Source organism: Rousettus aegyptiacus, unplaced genomic scaffold (genome assembly GCF_014176215.1).
Source record: "Rousettus aegyptiacus isolate mRouAeg1 unplaced genomic scaffold, mRouAeg1.p scaffold_m13_p_3, whole genome shotgun sequence".
Lineage (NCBI taxonomy): Eukaryota > Metazoa > Chordata > Mammalia > Chiroptera > Pteropodidae > Rousettus > Rousettus aegyptiacus.
The window spans coordinates 37,638,207-37,652,656 of NW_023416306.1; the positions used below are offsets into that span (position 1 = coordinate 37,638,207).

The 14,450-nt window shown below is 38.9% G+C and overlaps 1 protein-coding gene across 10 annotated transcripts in view; it reads right to left on the reverse strand.

The window, feature by feature from the left end:
• Positions 1-6,220: 6,220 nt before the first annotated feature.
• Positions 6,221-14,450, reverse strand: part of LOC107503951 (transducin-like enhancer protein 4) — a 135,755-nt gene continuing 127,525 nt past the window's right edge. For all 10 annotated transcript variants that reach the window (XM_016132798.2, XM_036218318.1, XM_016132795.2 and 7 more), the window contains 6 exons: positions 13,705-13,954; positions 12,362-12,609; positions 10,766-10,913; positions 10,218-10,368; positions 9,768-9,844; positions 6,221-8,011 (listed from right to left, as the gene is read on the reverse strand). In XM_016132798.2, the coding sequence (XP_015988284.1) occupies positions 7,904-8,011; positions 9,768-9,844; positions 10,218-10,368; positions 10,766-10,913; positions 12,362-12,609; positions 13,705-13,954 (982 nt within the window). In that variant the 3' untranslated portion in view covers positions 6,221-7,903. The remainder of the gene's footprint in view (positions 8,012-9,767; positions 9,845-10,217; positions 10,369-10,765; positions 10,914-12,361; positions 12,610-13,704; positions 13,955-14,450) is intronic.

A 14,450-nucleotide genomic window follows, 5' to 3' on the forward strand; every position in this document is an offset into this window, starting at 1 on the left:
CAAATGATAAAATTCATATGAAACCACAAAAAACCTTGAATAGCCAAAGCAACTGAGAAAAAACAAAGCTGGAGGCATCACACTTCCCTATCTCAACTATATTATAAAGCTATAGTAATCAACACCATATAGTACTAGTATAAAAAGAGACACAGATTAATGCAACAGAATTAAGAGCCAAGAAATGAATCCATGCATATATAGCCAATATTTGACAATGGGCAATGGGGAAAAGATAGTCATTCCCATAAATGGTGTTAGGAAAACTGGCTATTCACAGGCAAAAGAATAATATTGGATTCCTATCTTACATCACTCGTAAAAATTAACTCGAAATGAATTAAAGATTTAAATGTAAGACTTGAAAACAAAACTCCAAGGAGAAAACATAGAGAAAAAGTTCCTTGACATTGGTCTTGGCAATGACTTTTTGGATATGACACCAAAAGCATAAGTAAGAAAATAAAGAATAAACAAGTGGGACTACATCAAACTAAAAAGCTGTCTGCATAGCAAAAGAAATAATCACAAAATGAAGAGGCAACATATGAGAGAAACTATTTGCAAACCATATATGAGATAAAATGTTAATATCCCAAATATATAAGAAAATCATATAATAGCAAATAATCAAATTTAAAAATGGGTAAAGGACCTAAATAGATATTTTCCTAAAGAACACATACAGATGGCCAACGGGTACATGAAAAGATGATCAACATCACTAATCATCAGGGATGTGCAAATCAAAGCCACAATGAGATATCATCTCACACCTGTTAGAATGGCTATTAACCAAAAGAGATAAATGTTGGTGAGAATGGAGAGAAAAGGGAACCCATGTGTACTGTTGGTGGGAACATAAATTGGTGCAGCCACTACGGCAAAGAGTTCTTCAAAATACTAAAAATAAAACTACCATATGATTTAGAATCTCACTTCTCGGTATAAATCCAAAGGAGATAAAATCACTCTCTTGAAGAGTTATCTACACTCCAATATTCACTGCAGCATTGTTTACAATAGCCAAGAAATGGAAACAGCCTAAGTATCCATTGACAGATGAACAGATAAAAAAGTGATACACACACACACACACACACACACACACACACACACATATATACAACGAAATATTATTCATCCATGAGGAAGAAGGAAATTATGTCATTTATGACAACATGGATAGACCTGGAGGGCTTTATGCTAAGTAAAATAAGTCAGCCAAAGAAAGACAAATATACATGGTCTCACTTAACCGTGGAATCTAAAAAAAGCCAAATCCATAGAAACAGTGTAGAATAGTGGTTGCCAGGGACAAGGGATAGGGTGGTGGTGGTGGCGATGGAAATGTTTAAAGGGTACAAACTTCCAGTTACAAGATGAACAAGTTCTGGAGAATCTAACAGACACCATGGTGACTATAGGTAACAACATTGTATTACATACTTGGAAGTTGCTATGAAGAGTAAATCTTAACTGTTTTTACTATACACACACACACACACACACACACACACAGAGTTTGTAATTATGTGAGGCAATGGATGTGTTAACTAACCTTATTGTGGCAATTTTTCACAGTATATGTGTAATTTACATGTTATGTCAGATTTCAATAAAGCTGGGGAAAAAAGACCTTTATAAACTCGAGCAACACCAATTGGCCACATCTCATTTGCCCCTGTAGGTCTGTGGTCAGGTTACAAGTATACGTGACTTTTACAAACCTAATGGCATGTAATAGGATAAAGACATCGTACCACTGTTCTCTGTAATTAATGCAAAAGAAAATCTTTGCAAAAAAAAAAAAAAAAAGACACATTGAAACAAGTACCAAATTCCATGAGATGGAAATGCAGTCTTCCTGAAGTCTGAAGGAGCTGAACTCGAGTCTGTCTGGCACTCCTTGCTCATAGCACGCCTGCAGGAGAAACGTCTGCAAGGTCCAGACCAACCTCCTCAGCCTGAACCACCCAAGTGAAAGCAAGTTCGTCCCCCTCAGACACTGGAGCTAAATCCTTTGCTTTTAGTCAGCTTGAGTCACTGATAAAATTCTCATTAGGGGCACTTTATGCTTTGTTTTACACCACTGCCCAGGAGCCAGTGTCTGCGAACCAAGGCCTTTGGCCTCAGAGTAATCTTCACAGCCATCTTGAGCTGGGAAGGCTGCTCTTGTTCTCGCCAAAACTCTTGAGGCTTAAAGGCGTGCCTGCAGCACAGTCTGGAAACCCTGAGTCTCCCGGCTCAGTCGTAAAACTTGAAATCACATTTCATTAACACTGATTACTTGGAGGAAAAATTAAAGAAGTTGTAAAAATCTGAAAGATTTAAGAACAAAGTTTAACATGATTCCTTGAATGAATCCAGAAACGAAATCTTGTTTTCATTTGTCTGGGAACTGCTAATAGGCTTCAGGGGGCTGCTTTGTTCTCAGCAGCACCAGGCTTCTCCGTATGTGATACATGATGCCAAAACTTGGCCTAATAGACTTCGAAGCGAAGAGCATTTTAGATAAACTCTTTTGGGACAAATATATATTCGATTAAAGTTCTTCAGTTAACGAGCTGTCCTCTAAGGAAAACTGCTCTGCTTGACGCACAGCGGTTCGGGGTTCTCATTCTATCCTCACAATGGTTCCTGTCAGTCTCTTCCTGTCCCTGTAATGCTGACCTGAGTTTTCTTTGCTGAAGCCCTAGTGATCACAAGGCCTGCAGCGTTCTATCTTTGACTTAGTTCCTACCAATTCATTCTGCTACTTCCCTACTTCCTGCGAGAACGAAAATCTCTAACTCGACTCACACTTTCTGCCACATGACACACAAATTGCCAGGGTACCACCTATGGTAGCTTTTAGAAGAGCCTGCAGAGTATCTAGTAAAGACGGGAATGGCCAACTGCTGCTTGGGTCTAGGCGTTTGGACTCCACCAAGAGTTCAAAAATTTACTGCCTGAATTCTCAAAACCCAAATATCTCACATGTATCTTCTAGGGTGCATGTGTGTTTATTTTGCTGGGCCCAACTCAAATAAAGCATGACATTTATGTGAGTTTAACTCTTCTTCCAAAATAACATAAAACTTGTTAGTTCTGGATGTTCTCATTAAGCCATGATGTGAGGTTAATGGGTGAGGCTCTCTGCTTCAGGTAGTAAGATGTCCTGGGTCACCAGGGCGTCCAGGGCCATGCCTGGGGGAGGACGTTCAGCCACCAGTGGTTTTCTGCCTTGCATGTGCCACACTTTGTCTAGGGGCTCAAAAATCAAGTTGTCATGGATTTAAGGAGTCCCCAAGAAGCTATGTGATGCAAAAATTTCAAGCTAGTTAACTTGCATGAAACTGAGGGGGTGATGACCAAGGAGCTGGAGGGTCTGGAACACTCCTTTTCTGTTTTTCTTCTAATCTGCCATGCTGGGCAGCTGGCAGAGAATTGTGACCTAAAGTTTGGAGCCCTGGGGTTCAGGTCTGTTTGTCCTCCTTAGGAGGATAGGGAGTTTTGGTAAATCACTTTTTTCATCCTGTTTTTTGTGCATGGTTAAGTTCAGTATTCTGGCATCCAGCATGTCCAGGCTTCCTGTGAAATCAAATGGGACTTTTGTGAAAACACTTGGGCTCATAGTTTTCCTCTGGACCACAGGCAGCCCAGTGGGAATTCTTCCCTGCAGGCCAAATACCTAAGGTCCCAGCTGAGAATTTCCTTCCCTGGGGAGAGGTAAACTGGAGACCAGTGTCCTCCTCCATCCCCCCAGCTAATTCTATTTGGGATCCAAAAGAGTCTGTTGCTTGCTGCCAAAAGCCCATACAAAATAAAATAAAATGTTAACAGCAGCTTATAACAAAAGAGTTAGTTTCTACCATTATGATAGCATGGCTGTTATAATGTTCTAATACATGAGAGGTTTTCTACGTGCCTGAGTTACCCAAAATAAGCTATTTTCATTGTCATTTCTGAATGGAAGTATGAACTGATAGGCAAATAAATGCAATTAGCTCAAAAGAATAGGATGGGTATTAGCCACTGATGCCCCAGTGAGAAAGTGATGGAGGGGGGGCAGGCCCCAGAGCTTCCTGTTGAATGCCACTCTACAAATTTTCCAGGAGCTAGGTGGCTACAGAAATGAGCACCCAAGGATGTCAAACAATTTTTTTTGTGCCAACATCTTCAGAATTTTGTTAATTGCTTACTTAATGCTGGGCAAGGAATTCCAGCACAGATTTCCTTACAACTGCCAAAAATGTCAGTTGACAAATACCCTCTGTTGGACATCTTGCTTCTGTGTTATACAATGCCAGTGCAATAATGTCCAGATTGAAGATACAAAAAGTGGCTGAGTTGACAGCTGAGAGCATCACTGATGACCTCGCTCCTCATAGTCTCCCACATGCACTGCTCCTCTGTCCAGAATGCTGCCCTTTGACTGTGGGATGTCAATTTCCCCTGCTCTTGGCTGTAGAGTCCCAGAATTTCAACATTATATGAGATGGTTTGAAATTGTTCCTGAATATCCCATGGCTGTGAAATTCCAACCCCCAGTAGGTGTTACGGGGCTGCAGTTATCAAGTTTCAGCATACACCATTCGAGGACAAGGCTGATCTTTTGTGGCTCACTGGCCAAGAAGCCACCTTGCTAAGTAGTGGCCCAAAAGTGAGGTGGGTATCTGTAGAAACTTGGAGATCTTGGAGGTTGTTAACTTTCTACTTGACCCGCTGGTCTTCAGAAGGTCTTGATGTTTTTTTTTGTTTGTTTTTGTCCTAGCTCTTGGTAGTTTTACATGTCAGTCTTCCAGTTCTATACTACCTGTTCATTGCAACTAAATCTTCCCTGGTTCAGGGTGATTCCTGCCTTTGTCGTTCTTCAGACTCTGCAAGACAGAGTAAAAGCTATAGTAAACCAAGTTATAATTACAACATCGACAACATAAAGCAGCTCCGTGCAGATCAATTCAGGCCTGAGATTTGTATCAAAGACATAAAAATCTAATCTGATAAAACCTTGACTTTAAGAGGAAATAGATGCCTATTTAAAAAAAGTTGGTGTATTCATGCATTCATTTCAAATTTTAATCCAGTACAATAGATGTTTTGAATCTCTAGAGAAAACTGAAGGGCATCACAGACTTGACCTACGAGACACCAAATGGACATTTTAAGTTCTTGAAGCAGGTACTATACCCTTCTTGAAGTATAAATGCAGTATGCAAGTGTCATACTGTTTGTGGCAAAGTGATGATTATTTCACTCCAAATCTCTATCACTTTTAAAGAAGTTTTTATAAGGATACACAGAAATTGAGCTAAAAATACTTTAAAAATGTTATCATCTGATGTAGCAGCTCTCACAGTACTTACATTTGAAGTGCTGCTCCAGCACTGCTGGTGAATGCTGCTGAACTCTTGGCATGTAAAGAGTCAATACCTCTTCACACCTGATCGCTGAGCACACTCTAGGCCACTGTGGGGCTCCCAACCCCCAGCCTTCTACCCAGCGAAGTCTCAAAATGTCAGGTTTGTGAGTCCTAAGAATTTAGCTTTTAAGCTCCTCCTTATACTGAATCTTCACACCCAACCATCAGCAGCCCAAGAGGCCTTATGTATACAAAGAGTTCAGTGCATTATATTGGAAATGTTTTCCAAACCCAAACGGCTGGAAATGGTTATGTGTGGGCTAACTATGAAGCTGCGTTGGTCCCAGAGAACCTACTCTGATGATGGAAATGTTCTATAAATTCATGTTTTCCAATACGGTAGCCAACAGCCACATGTGACTACTGAACACTTGAAATGCCACACTAACTAGTGTGACTGATAAACTGAATTTTTAACTTTATTTTTACTTTTTTCCTCTTTATTTTTAATTATTACTATTTTTTTAATGGTGACATTGGTTAATGAAATCGGTTTCAGCTGTACATTTTAACACTAAGGCACATATATATTTACATTGTGTTCACCTCCCATAGATTTCTTTCTGTCACCAAGAATTTTTAATTTTAATAAACAGGCGCAAACAGCCAGTGGTAACCATATTGAACAGCACAGTTCTAAAGCACCAAGGCTTTGAGTAACATGACAACTTTTGATAGTGTTTTTTAAACCAAGAGGCACTTGGAAAATATTTGGTAGCAACCTACCACTCTTCCTTCCAGCTCTTGTCAGGTAAAAGTTAAAATAAAGACAAAACTAAAATAGTAACAATAAAAAACCCACATTAAACACTAATCCCCTTTGAATAAAACTAGTATTTTTTAATAGCTGGGAGTGGCATAGTCCAAGATAAAAGGAAACTAAAGCCAGCAAAACAAAGAATTAGAAATAAGCATACTAGAAGTTATTTATGTTTAATGCTTAAAAGTCTGAATGCACAAACAATCTACCATTATAGAAGTACTGGTGGTCAATACAATGCATTAGAACTATGTACAATGCACAGTTTAGTATCAAAATCTTTCTACACTGTAGAGTTTTACGAAACTGTTAATGACATCAAACACTAAGCACTTAAGACACCATTTTTTTTTTTCTGCTACCACATTAGGAACGTCAATGGACAGTCCATTTCAACTTGCAGCATCCATCCATTTCTAGTATGAAATTAAGTAATTTTCTACTTATACAATAAAGTTTATCTACACGGTTCTCTTGATTTTGATCCATAGCAGCAAAGGCACTGTACATCAGCAGATCCACAGACTTAAAAGATTTTTAAAGCATTCAAACAAAAAATAATAATAAAAAAGGAGTCACATATCATAGTTTAACAGCAACAACAACAACAACATAAAGGATAACACAATGTTTCTGGCACAATGGCACAGCCTGTGTCCATTTCAGGGACATCCAACTAAGACATGGAAAGAATCGGAGGTAAAGAAAGCAAGTCCTCATCCCAGGTGGGAGTCCGTTCTTCCTGGTTTTCAGAGGGAGGTCCCTGCAAATCCTCCTCTGCTGTCCTTGCTTTGTGAAAGACTTGACTTGCACAGCGGGAGGAATCTGTGCAGTCTCCAGAGAACATGCCAAAAAATAGCCCATCATCTCTCCTAATGACGAAAATGCCCAAAGATAAACATCTCCCTTTGCAAAGAAACATGGAAAAAATATCCAGAAGGGATTAAGTTCTCTCTTTGAGGCCAAATTTAATTTGTTCATCTGTCTATGCTATGATAAAAAAAGGAATTAAAAACATATTACAAAGACACTTGTCAACAAGTCAAAAAAAGAAAAAAAAATTCCAATTACTTTTACCGAATACAATCTAAAGCTATAGATATATTGGTTAAAGTTTTCCAAATAGACTCAAATGAATATGACGTGGCCTGTCATGTTCTACTTGTTCAAACTCCTGAACATCTTGAAAATAAGTAGAAAAAAAAAAAAAACAAAAAACAAAATTCCAACAACACAGCAACATATTGCTTCCATATGTAATTATACATTTCACATCTCTATACAGTCATTAGTCTACATTTAGCGACATTTTTGATCAATTATTTTAAACCTTCCTTTCCCCTCCTTTGCCAAAAAAAGGGGGGAGGGGTATCAAATACAACGCATCTTCATTATCAATGCAGGAGCAGACAGCTTTATTTAGTCAGTCATTGTTAGAAAGCCTTCTTTAAACAAAATAAATATATTACAGATATAATACATAATTAAAGATTCCGTTCACTGTTAAGGATGGTTATTCCATGTTCTTCCAAGTAGATAGCTGAAGATTTGGTATCACAGGTTCTTAATGAGTATTCACAATTCAACAGCAAGGAGGAAGTGGGGGGAAGGAAGGGGAGTAAGCGCCACAACTGCAATGAGTATTAGAAATCGTGGGTTTGAGATGCGGGGCGGGGCGGGGGGAGGATGACAGAACAAAGTGCTACAAGGGGGAATCCAGTTCGCATGAAGATTTGTCCTTAATAAATAACTTCATAAACCGTGGCCTTCTTATCCCCAGAGCCAGTGACAATATATTTGTCATCCACAGAGATGTCACAGCTAAGCACCGATGAGGATTCTTTGGACTAGGAAGCAAACATATAAACAAAAATGTTAAATACTGAAAGAGAAACCCATGAATACTGAGAGGCAGGACTGGAGGACTTGGGGCAAAAAGAAGCGTAATAAACTCCGTCGATCAAACAGGCCCAAGAGAGGAAAAGCAGTCATGGCGTTCCCTTAGTGGCCGAGCCAGGTGCCCTCCTAGGGACACTTCACCACATGAGTCTACAGGCTCTTGCACCAGGGACATCAGGTGCCAGATAAGTCAGTGGTGTGAACACCTCTGCCGAGGAAGCGAGGCCCTATTTCAAACCTATTCTCTAGACAGTTAAGAGCCAAGTATTTTTAGTATGAAAAACCTTAAACTTCACTCAGATGGCTCGGATTTAGGGGGAGCTGAAAGACAACAGATGCATCACATAACCTATTTGTGCCTCAGTTTCCTTGCAAAGGCAAACAGGGAAAGCTATCTTACCTGTCTGCCCCCTCTGGAGAGTTGCCACAACGTTCAAGTGAAGTAATACATAGGCAAGAGGACTGAATACACTACATTTTTTGATAGAAAATGTAAAATATTTCTAAAGTAAAGCCTCATTTCCCCCTTGTATAAACAAAGAACACAAATTTTGCAAGTATGGAGGGATTCGATAGTTAGAGAAAAAAATGTATCATATTCAAGTTCTAGAATATCTTGTTCAACTGCACTAACTACCAAGGGTTCACTGTTAACTTTTAACTGAACTATGCTAACAAACAATCAAAAAACCCACAGGTTTTTAACCAGGACTTTGAAGACTTAAAAAGTAAATGTTTGACATGCAGCTGCTAACCTACTATCAGCGTTTCTCAAACTTTATTGATTGCAATCTGAATAAATATAGTTTGCTTCATGACCCAGTATACACATAAGATATAATCCCTATACTGAATACAAAAGATGTACTCTAATATTTTTTTTTTTTTAAAGTCCAGTTGGGACCACCTAAAAGGTTGTGAACCATCACACAGCAAGAATCAGTGATTTTTGTTCTATTTATCTTGTGTAGTATTTTCATTAAAAAATACGTATTTTTGGATTCAACTGAATTATAATCTACTCTATGATGACTTAATCCCACTTGATCAAGAAAACGGCAAATCTTATACTATTTCTAAAAAAAGAACATCTAAAAAATAACTTCCTAAATATAGAAGATTAAAACAAGAAGTCTTTTTTAATTTGCATATGAAATTCTCACATGCCAGTAAGAGACAGAGGAGATTGTGTGTATATGTCTACAATTTGGTACTCTCACAAATGACTGCAAAAACTACAAAAAGTACTATTGAGTCAAAAGAATAATAAAAGCTTATAAAATTAATCAAGATTTAATAACCATTTCCATAACACTCTTCACTCTTCTTTGGCAAAAACAAACAAACAAACAAACAAACAAACAAACAAACAAATGAAAATAAAAAAATAACGCTACTGAGAGTATTTAGTAAAATGTTTAAATTTTCAACAAAAATTTTAAAAAGAACAACATACAAACACACACACACACACAAATCACAGAGACATAAAATGTCTACCTCAGCATATAAAAAATGATTGAGGCATAAAGAGCTGCGACATAGCCTCCTTCGGGTAGTTTTCTACTCTATATAATGCAAATAATACTAGCTTCTACCTCTTAGGACACTAACTTGCTTTATTAATCTGAGAGAACACATGGGAGAATTTGGTTAAATGAACACCCTGCAGTGAATACACTATAAGCGAAGGCTGAGTGTTACCTGGAATATACTGGCCCCGTAAGGTGTTCTCCAGGCATTCAGAAGGTTGTCCTTTCCAGTGCTCACAAACCATTTGCCTATAGGAAAGGTGTTTTGAAAAAAAGCAATGTTTGAGTTACTCTGTTGGAAACCCAAGATTTGCTTTACAGAACATCAAGCTATTTATTCACAGAAAACTCACCTAATTGCAACAAACCAGAGTTTCTTTTCACTGACTGGAAAAATAAAGCCCACTCCTACATTTACTGAGTCATTTATAATTATGACAAGGACAAAGTATCTTAATGCCAAAACAATTACAGGACATTAGAGAAGTAGGTATGTATAAGGAAGTAACAATTTTGAAGAGGGGCATGTTAATGAGCTAAAGGATATAATTTAAAATGAATCAGCAGGAGGACAGAAGGAATGATTCTGGTTGACAGAAAATGGACAAGAGGACATGCTTACCACAATGGGCAAATTTGAGTGACAACACACAGCTTTCATGAAGATGTAGCTGGTATTTGTCTGGTTTGGTGACATGCAGTACTTCCACATTACTGTTCTCCATCCCCACTGCGAGCCACTCTCCGGTTGGGCAATATCCCAGAGAAAAGATCTAGAATTAAAACATGTGATAGTGATGGCTACAGAGGATACACTTTCTTTAACTAGGAGGTACTGTTTCTTCTGGGATACTACTTAACTAACCAAGGAAATCAAGATAATTTGACTTATTCAGGAAGATATCAAAGCCGAATGGGTGTTCCCAAAGTAATGAGACAGATCTCCACAATACAATTTACTAATCCATTATGTAAAATTCAAATATATAGAGTAATGGACTTTGAAATAAAATATTTATTGTTGTATCTTGACAGAAAACAATGAAATTTTCGGCTACCTAATCCAGAGTCAAAAGTGACTTTATCACATGGTAAAGGAATTGCCCCTTAAGTATGTAATATATTTCAAAAAATCATGTCTTCTGAAATGTCACACACACAAGAACATACCTGTGAGGTGAAGTCGTGCTGCTGCAGCTGCCGCCCTTCGCGCAGGTCCCAGGATCTGACCGTGTTGTCCAAGCCGCCCGTCCAGAGCTTGGTGCCATCATTGGAAATGTCAATACAGCTGGCCCCGTCTGTGTGGCCCTGGAATTGTCTGAAAATGTCAAAATGGAGGGAAAACCCTTGAAGTTAGTTTTTAAGTGAACTCACCAGAATTTCTCAGCAATCAATTTAGTTGTAGGCCATATTTGTAGATTTTATTTTGGTTTATGATGTTTTTTTTTTTTAATTATTCAAAGTAATAACAAAGCATGTATGTAGAGAGATTAAAATTTAATTAAGATGCTGAATTTCCTGCACATTTTGTTTATCTGTGAACACTTAGGAAGTACTTGAAATTACTCTTACACTAAAACACAATATAACTGATGGAAAAAAAAATCTTCAACTGAAATAAAATACATAGTAACATATATGTTAACTAATCAAAGATATATTCTGAGACCTATTTGATCACCGTGATATGAAGAAAGAAGAGAATTTAAGAGGAAGCAAGGAGTATTTCCCTTCTACAAAGCTTTGGGGCTGGGTGCAGGGAGCAGAACAAATTCTTCCAGTGAGCAACAATGCAACTGCAGGTGGCTGTGTAAGACCAAGAGGCCATGCTCTCAAGTAAGACACACAGAAAGAAACAGGGTAACTCAGGTGCCCCAGGAGTTGGTAAACTACAGAAAAGACATCGGGGGGAAGAAGAGATGGTAGTAGTTCCTCGTAACAACCTTACTAAAGTGATGACTATTTTGTCTTTGGAATCATACACAGTCCTGTAAATTATCTTACTGACAGACAAGACAGTAGAAGCCTCTTCTCCTTGCACAGCTCCCCTGACCTGTAGCTAGGGCTTAATACAACCTTCTTGCAGCCTCTAGCAAATCATAGCTCTTGCTCACTGCTCTCTCAGGTACTAATATCTGGAGACTTGTTTCAGAACTTTACCTATCAACACCAATCCTATATAATCTCATTTCTAAACACATATCTTAGTTATGTTTATCCATCCTTAAAGGTGGAACTACAGATAATCCAGACCTTTTCAGGGTGAAGAAAACAAAACACAGCACCTGGGGGCACATGGTAGATGCTCAATAACCATTTGTTGAAGGAAGGAATGTGTCAGATACATATGGCACTAAGAATAACTCCATACACCGTAAATCCTCTCGGTGAGGATCTATCGACAATGATGATTTGTTAGCAAGCACAGATGGCAATTACGGATGTTTACCAAGTTCATGAGGTCATGAGAACCTTATGTACATTAATTATGTAAAAGTGACCTCATTTTCTCATTTTTTAAAACCTGAACTAGTGATGCTTAGTATAACATCAAAAAAAAAAAAAAAAAAAAAAAGAAAAAAAAGAAAAAAACCCAACCTCAGCATTTGATAAGGTTCAAATAATGCAGAAAATAAGATTTACAATTAATAATTTGTTTCTGGCATCTACATTTCACCTTTTAGATAGACACATGCAAAGATCTCAGGTGCAACGTGATAAAATTGGCTCCTCCTCGTGCCTTGGTGAGGAGCCCTGCTGACCCACCTCACCAGCGTCTGGTTGTGCAGGTCCCACACAGCGATGTTGCCGTCGCTGCAGCAGGAGAAGCAGACCTTGGAGTCGGGGCTGATGGCCAGGGCGTAGCAGGCGGGGGCCGAGGATGTCAGCTCTGCCTTGATGCGCGGGGTTGGAGCAGCCAGGTCCCAAATGGACAGAGTGCTGGCCTCCCCTCCCACTATTAGGGTGCGACCATCAGGGAGCAATCGGCAGGAACGAATGTAGTTATCCCTGTTCTACAGAGACAAAAATCATCAAGAAATCACTCATGAGGAAAGGAAAACAGCATTAACACGAGAGCAGAAATCCATAAAAGTATTGTGTTCCCTCCTGGTTTTAATGAGCCATTTTTACTTATGACAATGATTAAGTGGATTAATGCTAGAAAATTACATGAAATTAGGGAAGTACTTAAACTTGATCTACAAAATTTAATACTGAGATATTCAACCTTAATTAGCATGTAAATGCAAAGATCTAGATCCACTCCCACCACTATCAAATCATCCAGCTGTCTGAGTTACTTGTGTGCATGTGCGTGCTAAGGCAGAAGCCCTCACAATCCTGGAATAGCTATGCTTGGGATCTGGTACACTGCATGTGGCTGGGGAAAGGTCCAGCTACTGCAGCCAAAACTGTCAGAGGGTTAAAGAGACCTAATAGTCACTTCCTTTTACCTTGTCCTGTATTACCTGGCAAAAGGGCATCATGGAGTTGATTGACTAAGAAGCAGTAACTGAAGGTAAGACAGATTCAAGGAGTGTTAAGTGACAGAAAAAACCAAATTCTTCCCAGCTCATGAGATCATGGGATTCTTTTGTCTATCATAATACTAAATTGACCTAGCATTATATTATAGAAAAAAGTCCTACTGCTGGTTAAAGAAAGAAAATCAAACTGAAATTCCCTAAATAACTCAAGCACAAATATCTACGAAACAGCTAAGGCAGTATCTAATGTTTGTCACATGAAATATTAAGTTACTTCTGTCTCAATGTGACAGATTATGATTTTTAGGTACATTCACAGAAACTACCGTGGGCTCTTAAGTTGTCTTACACTACTATCAGACAGGAAAACAAATGGGCAGGCTGAATGAAAACTGTCCTGGTACACGTGCCATGTGAAGAACTGGATCATTTTACCTTAAGGAACTGGAAGATATACCTCCTCATTGGTGCTCTAAATCTCCAAGTGAAAGACCGCAAACCACTGAAAACAACTACCCACTTGGGATCAATACTGTGTGTTGCTCATACATCCAGGCCTTTCACCATCCTGTCCTATTTTCTGAATGAAGGTCTAAGCCTTGTCCATCTATGTTCACTCACCAGACAGTCGAGCTGAGAGACAGGGCTCTTATTGCCGGGGTGGCTGATGTCCCAGACCTTGACACAGCCCTTCCCACCTGTGTACACATGTCTCGTGGGGTTGCTGATGGTCACTGCACACACCACCTCCCCGTGGTTCAGGGTGTTGATCTGGCGAGCGTGTCGAGGGATTCCGGGGCCAATGAGGGCATCAGGGGGGAAAGGGACAGGCTGCATCTGACCATCTGCGGTAACGTGGAAGGAGTATGCTCTAAGGCAGTAAAGAGGAAAAAAGAAGGAAATGCAAAAAACATTATTTAACTGATCAACGTAATAAGATGAAACAAAACATTTTCAGTGCTACTTATGATTTGCAAACAAGTCAAATTTACCTAGTACAGTGGAAAGACATGATTTTAAGAGTCATAGAGCTAGATCTATTATCAAATCTCAGGTTAACTCTTCACTAGCCACTATGTAACATCAGTAGTTAGCTTCTCTGAACCTTTAACATCTTTAAAATGGAGAGAATGCTACTTATACTTCATAGAGAATTAAACAAGTGAGCCAATGTCCAGTATAGTACCTACTCCTTCTGGGCATTCCGCAAATTTGCACTACCTTCTACTTTGAGCGATACAGAAGGCCACGATGAGATTTTTACCTATAGACAGATCACTTCACTCCAATAAAGTAACTTACTAACAGAGATCAGTAAGCCAAAATTATGAAGTTATGAAGCTTTAAGGAGTCACCAGATCTAGATG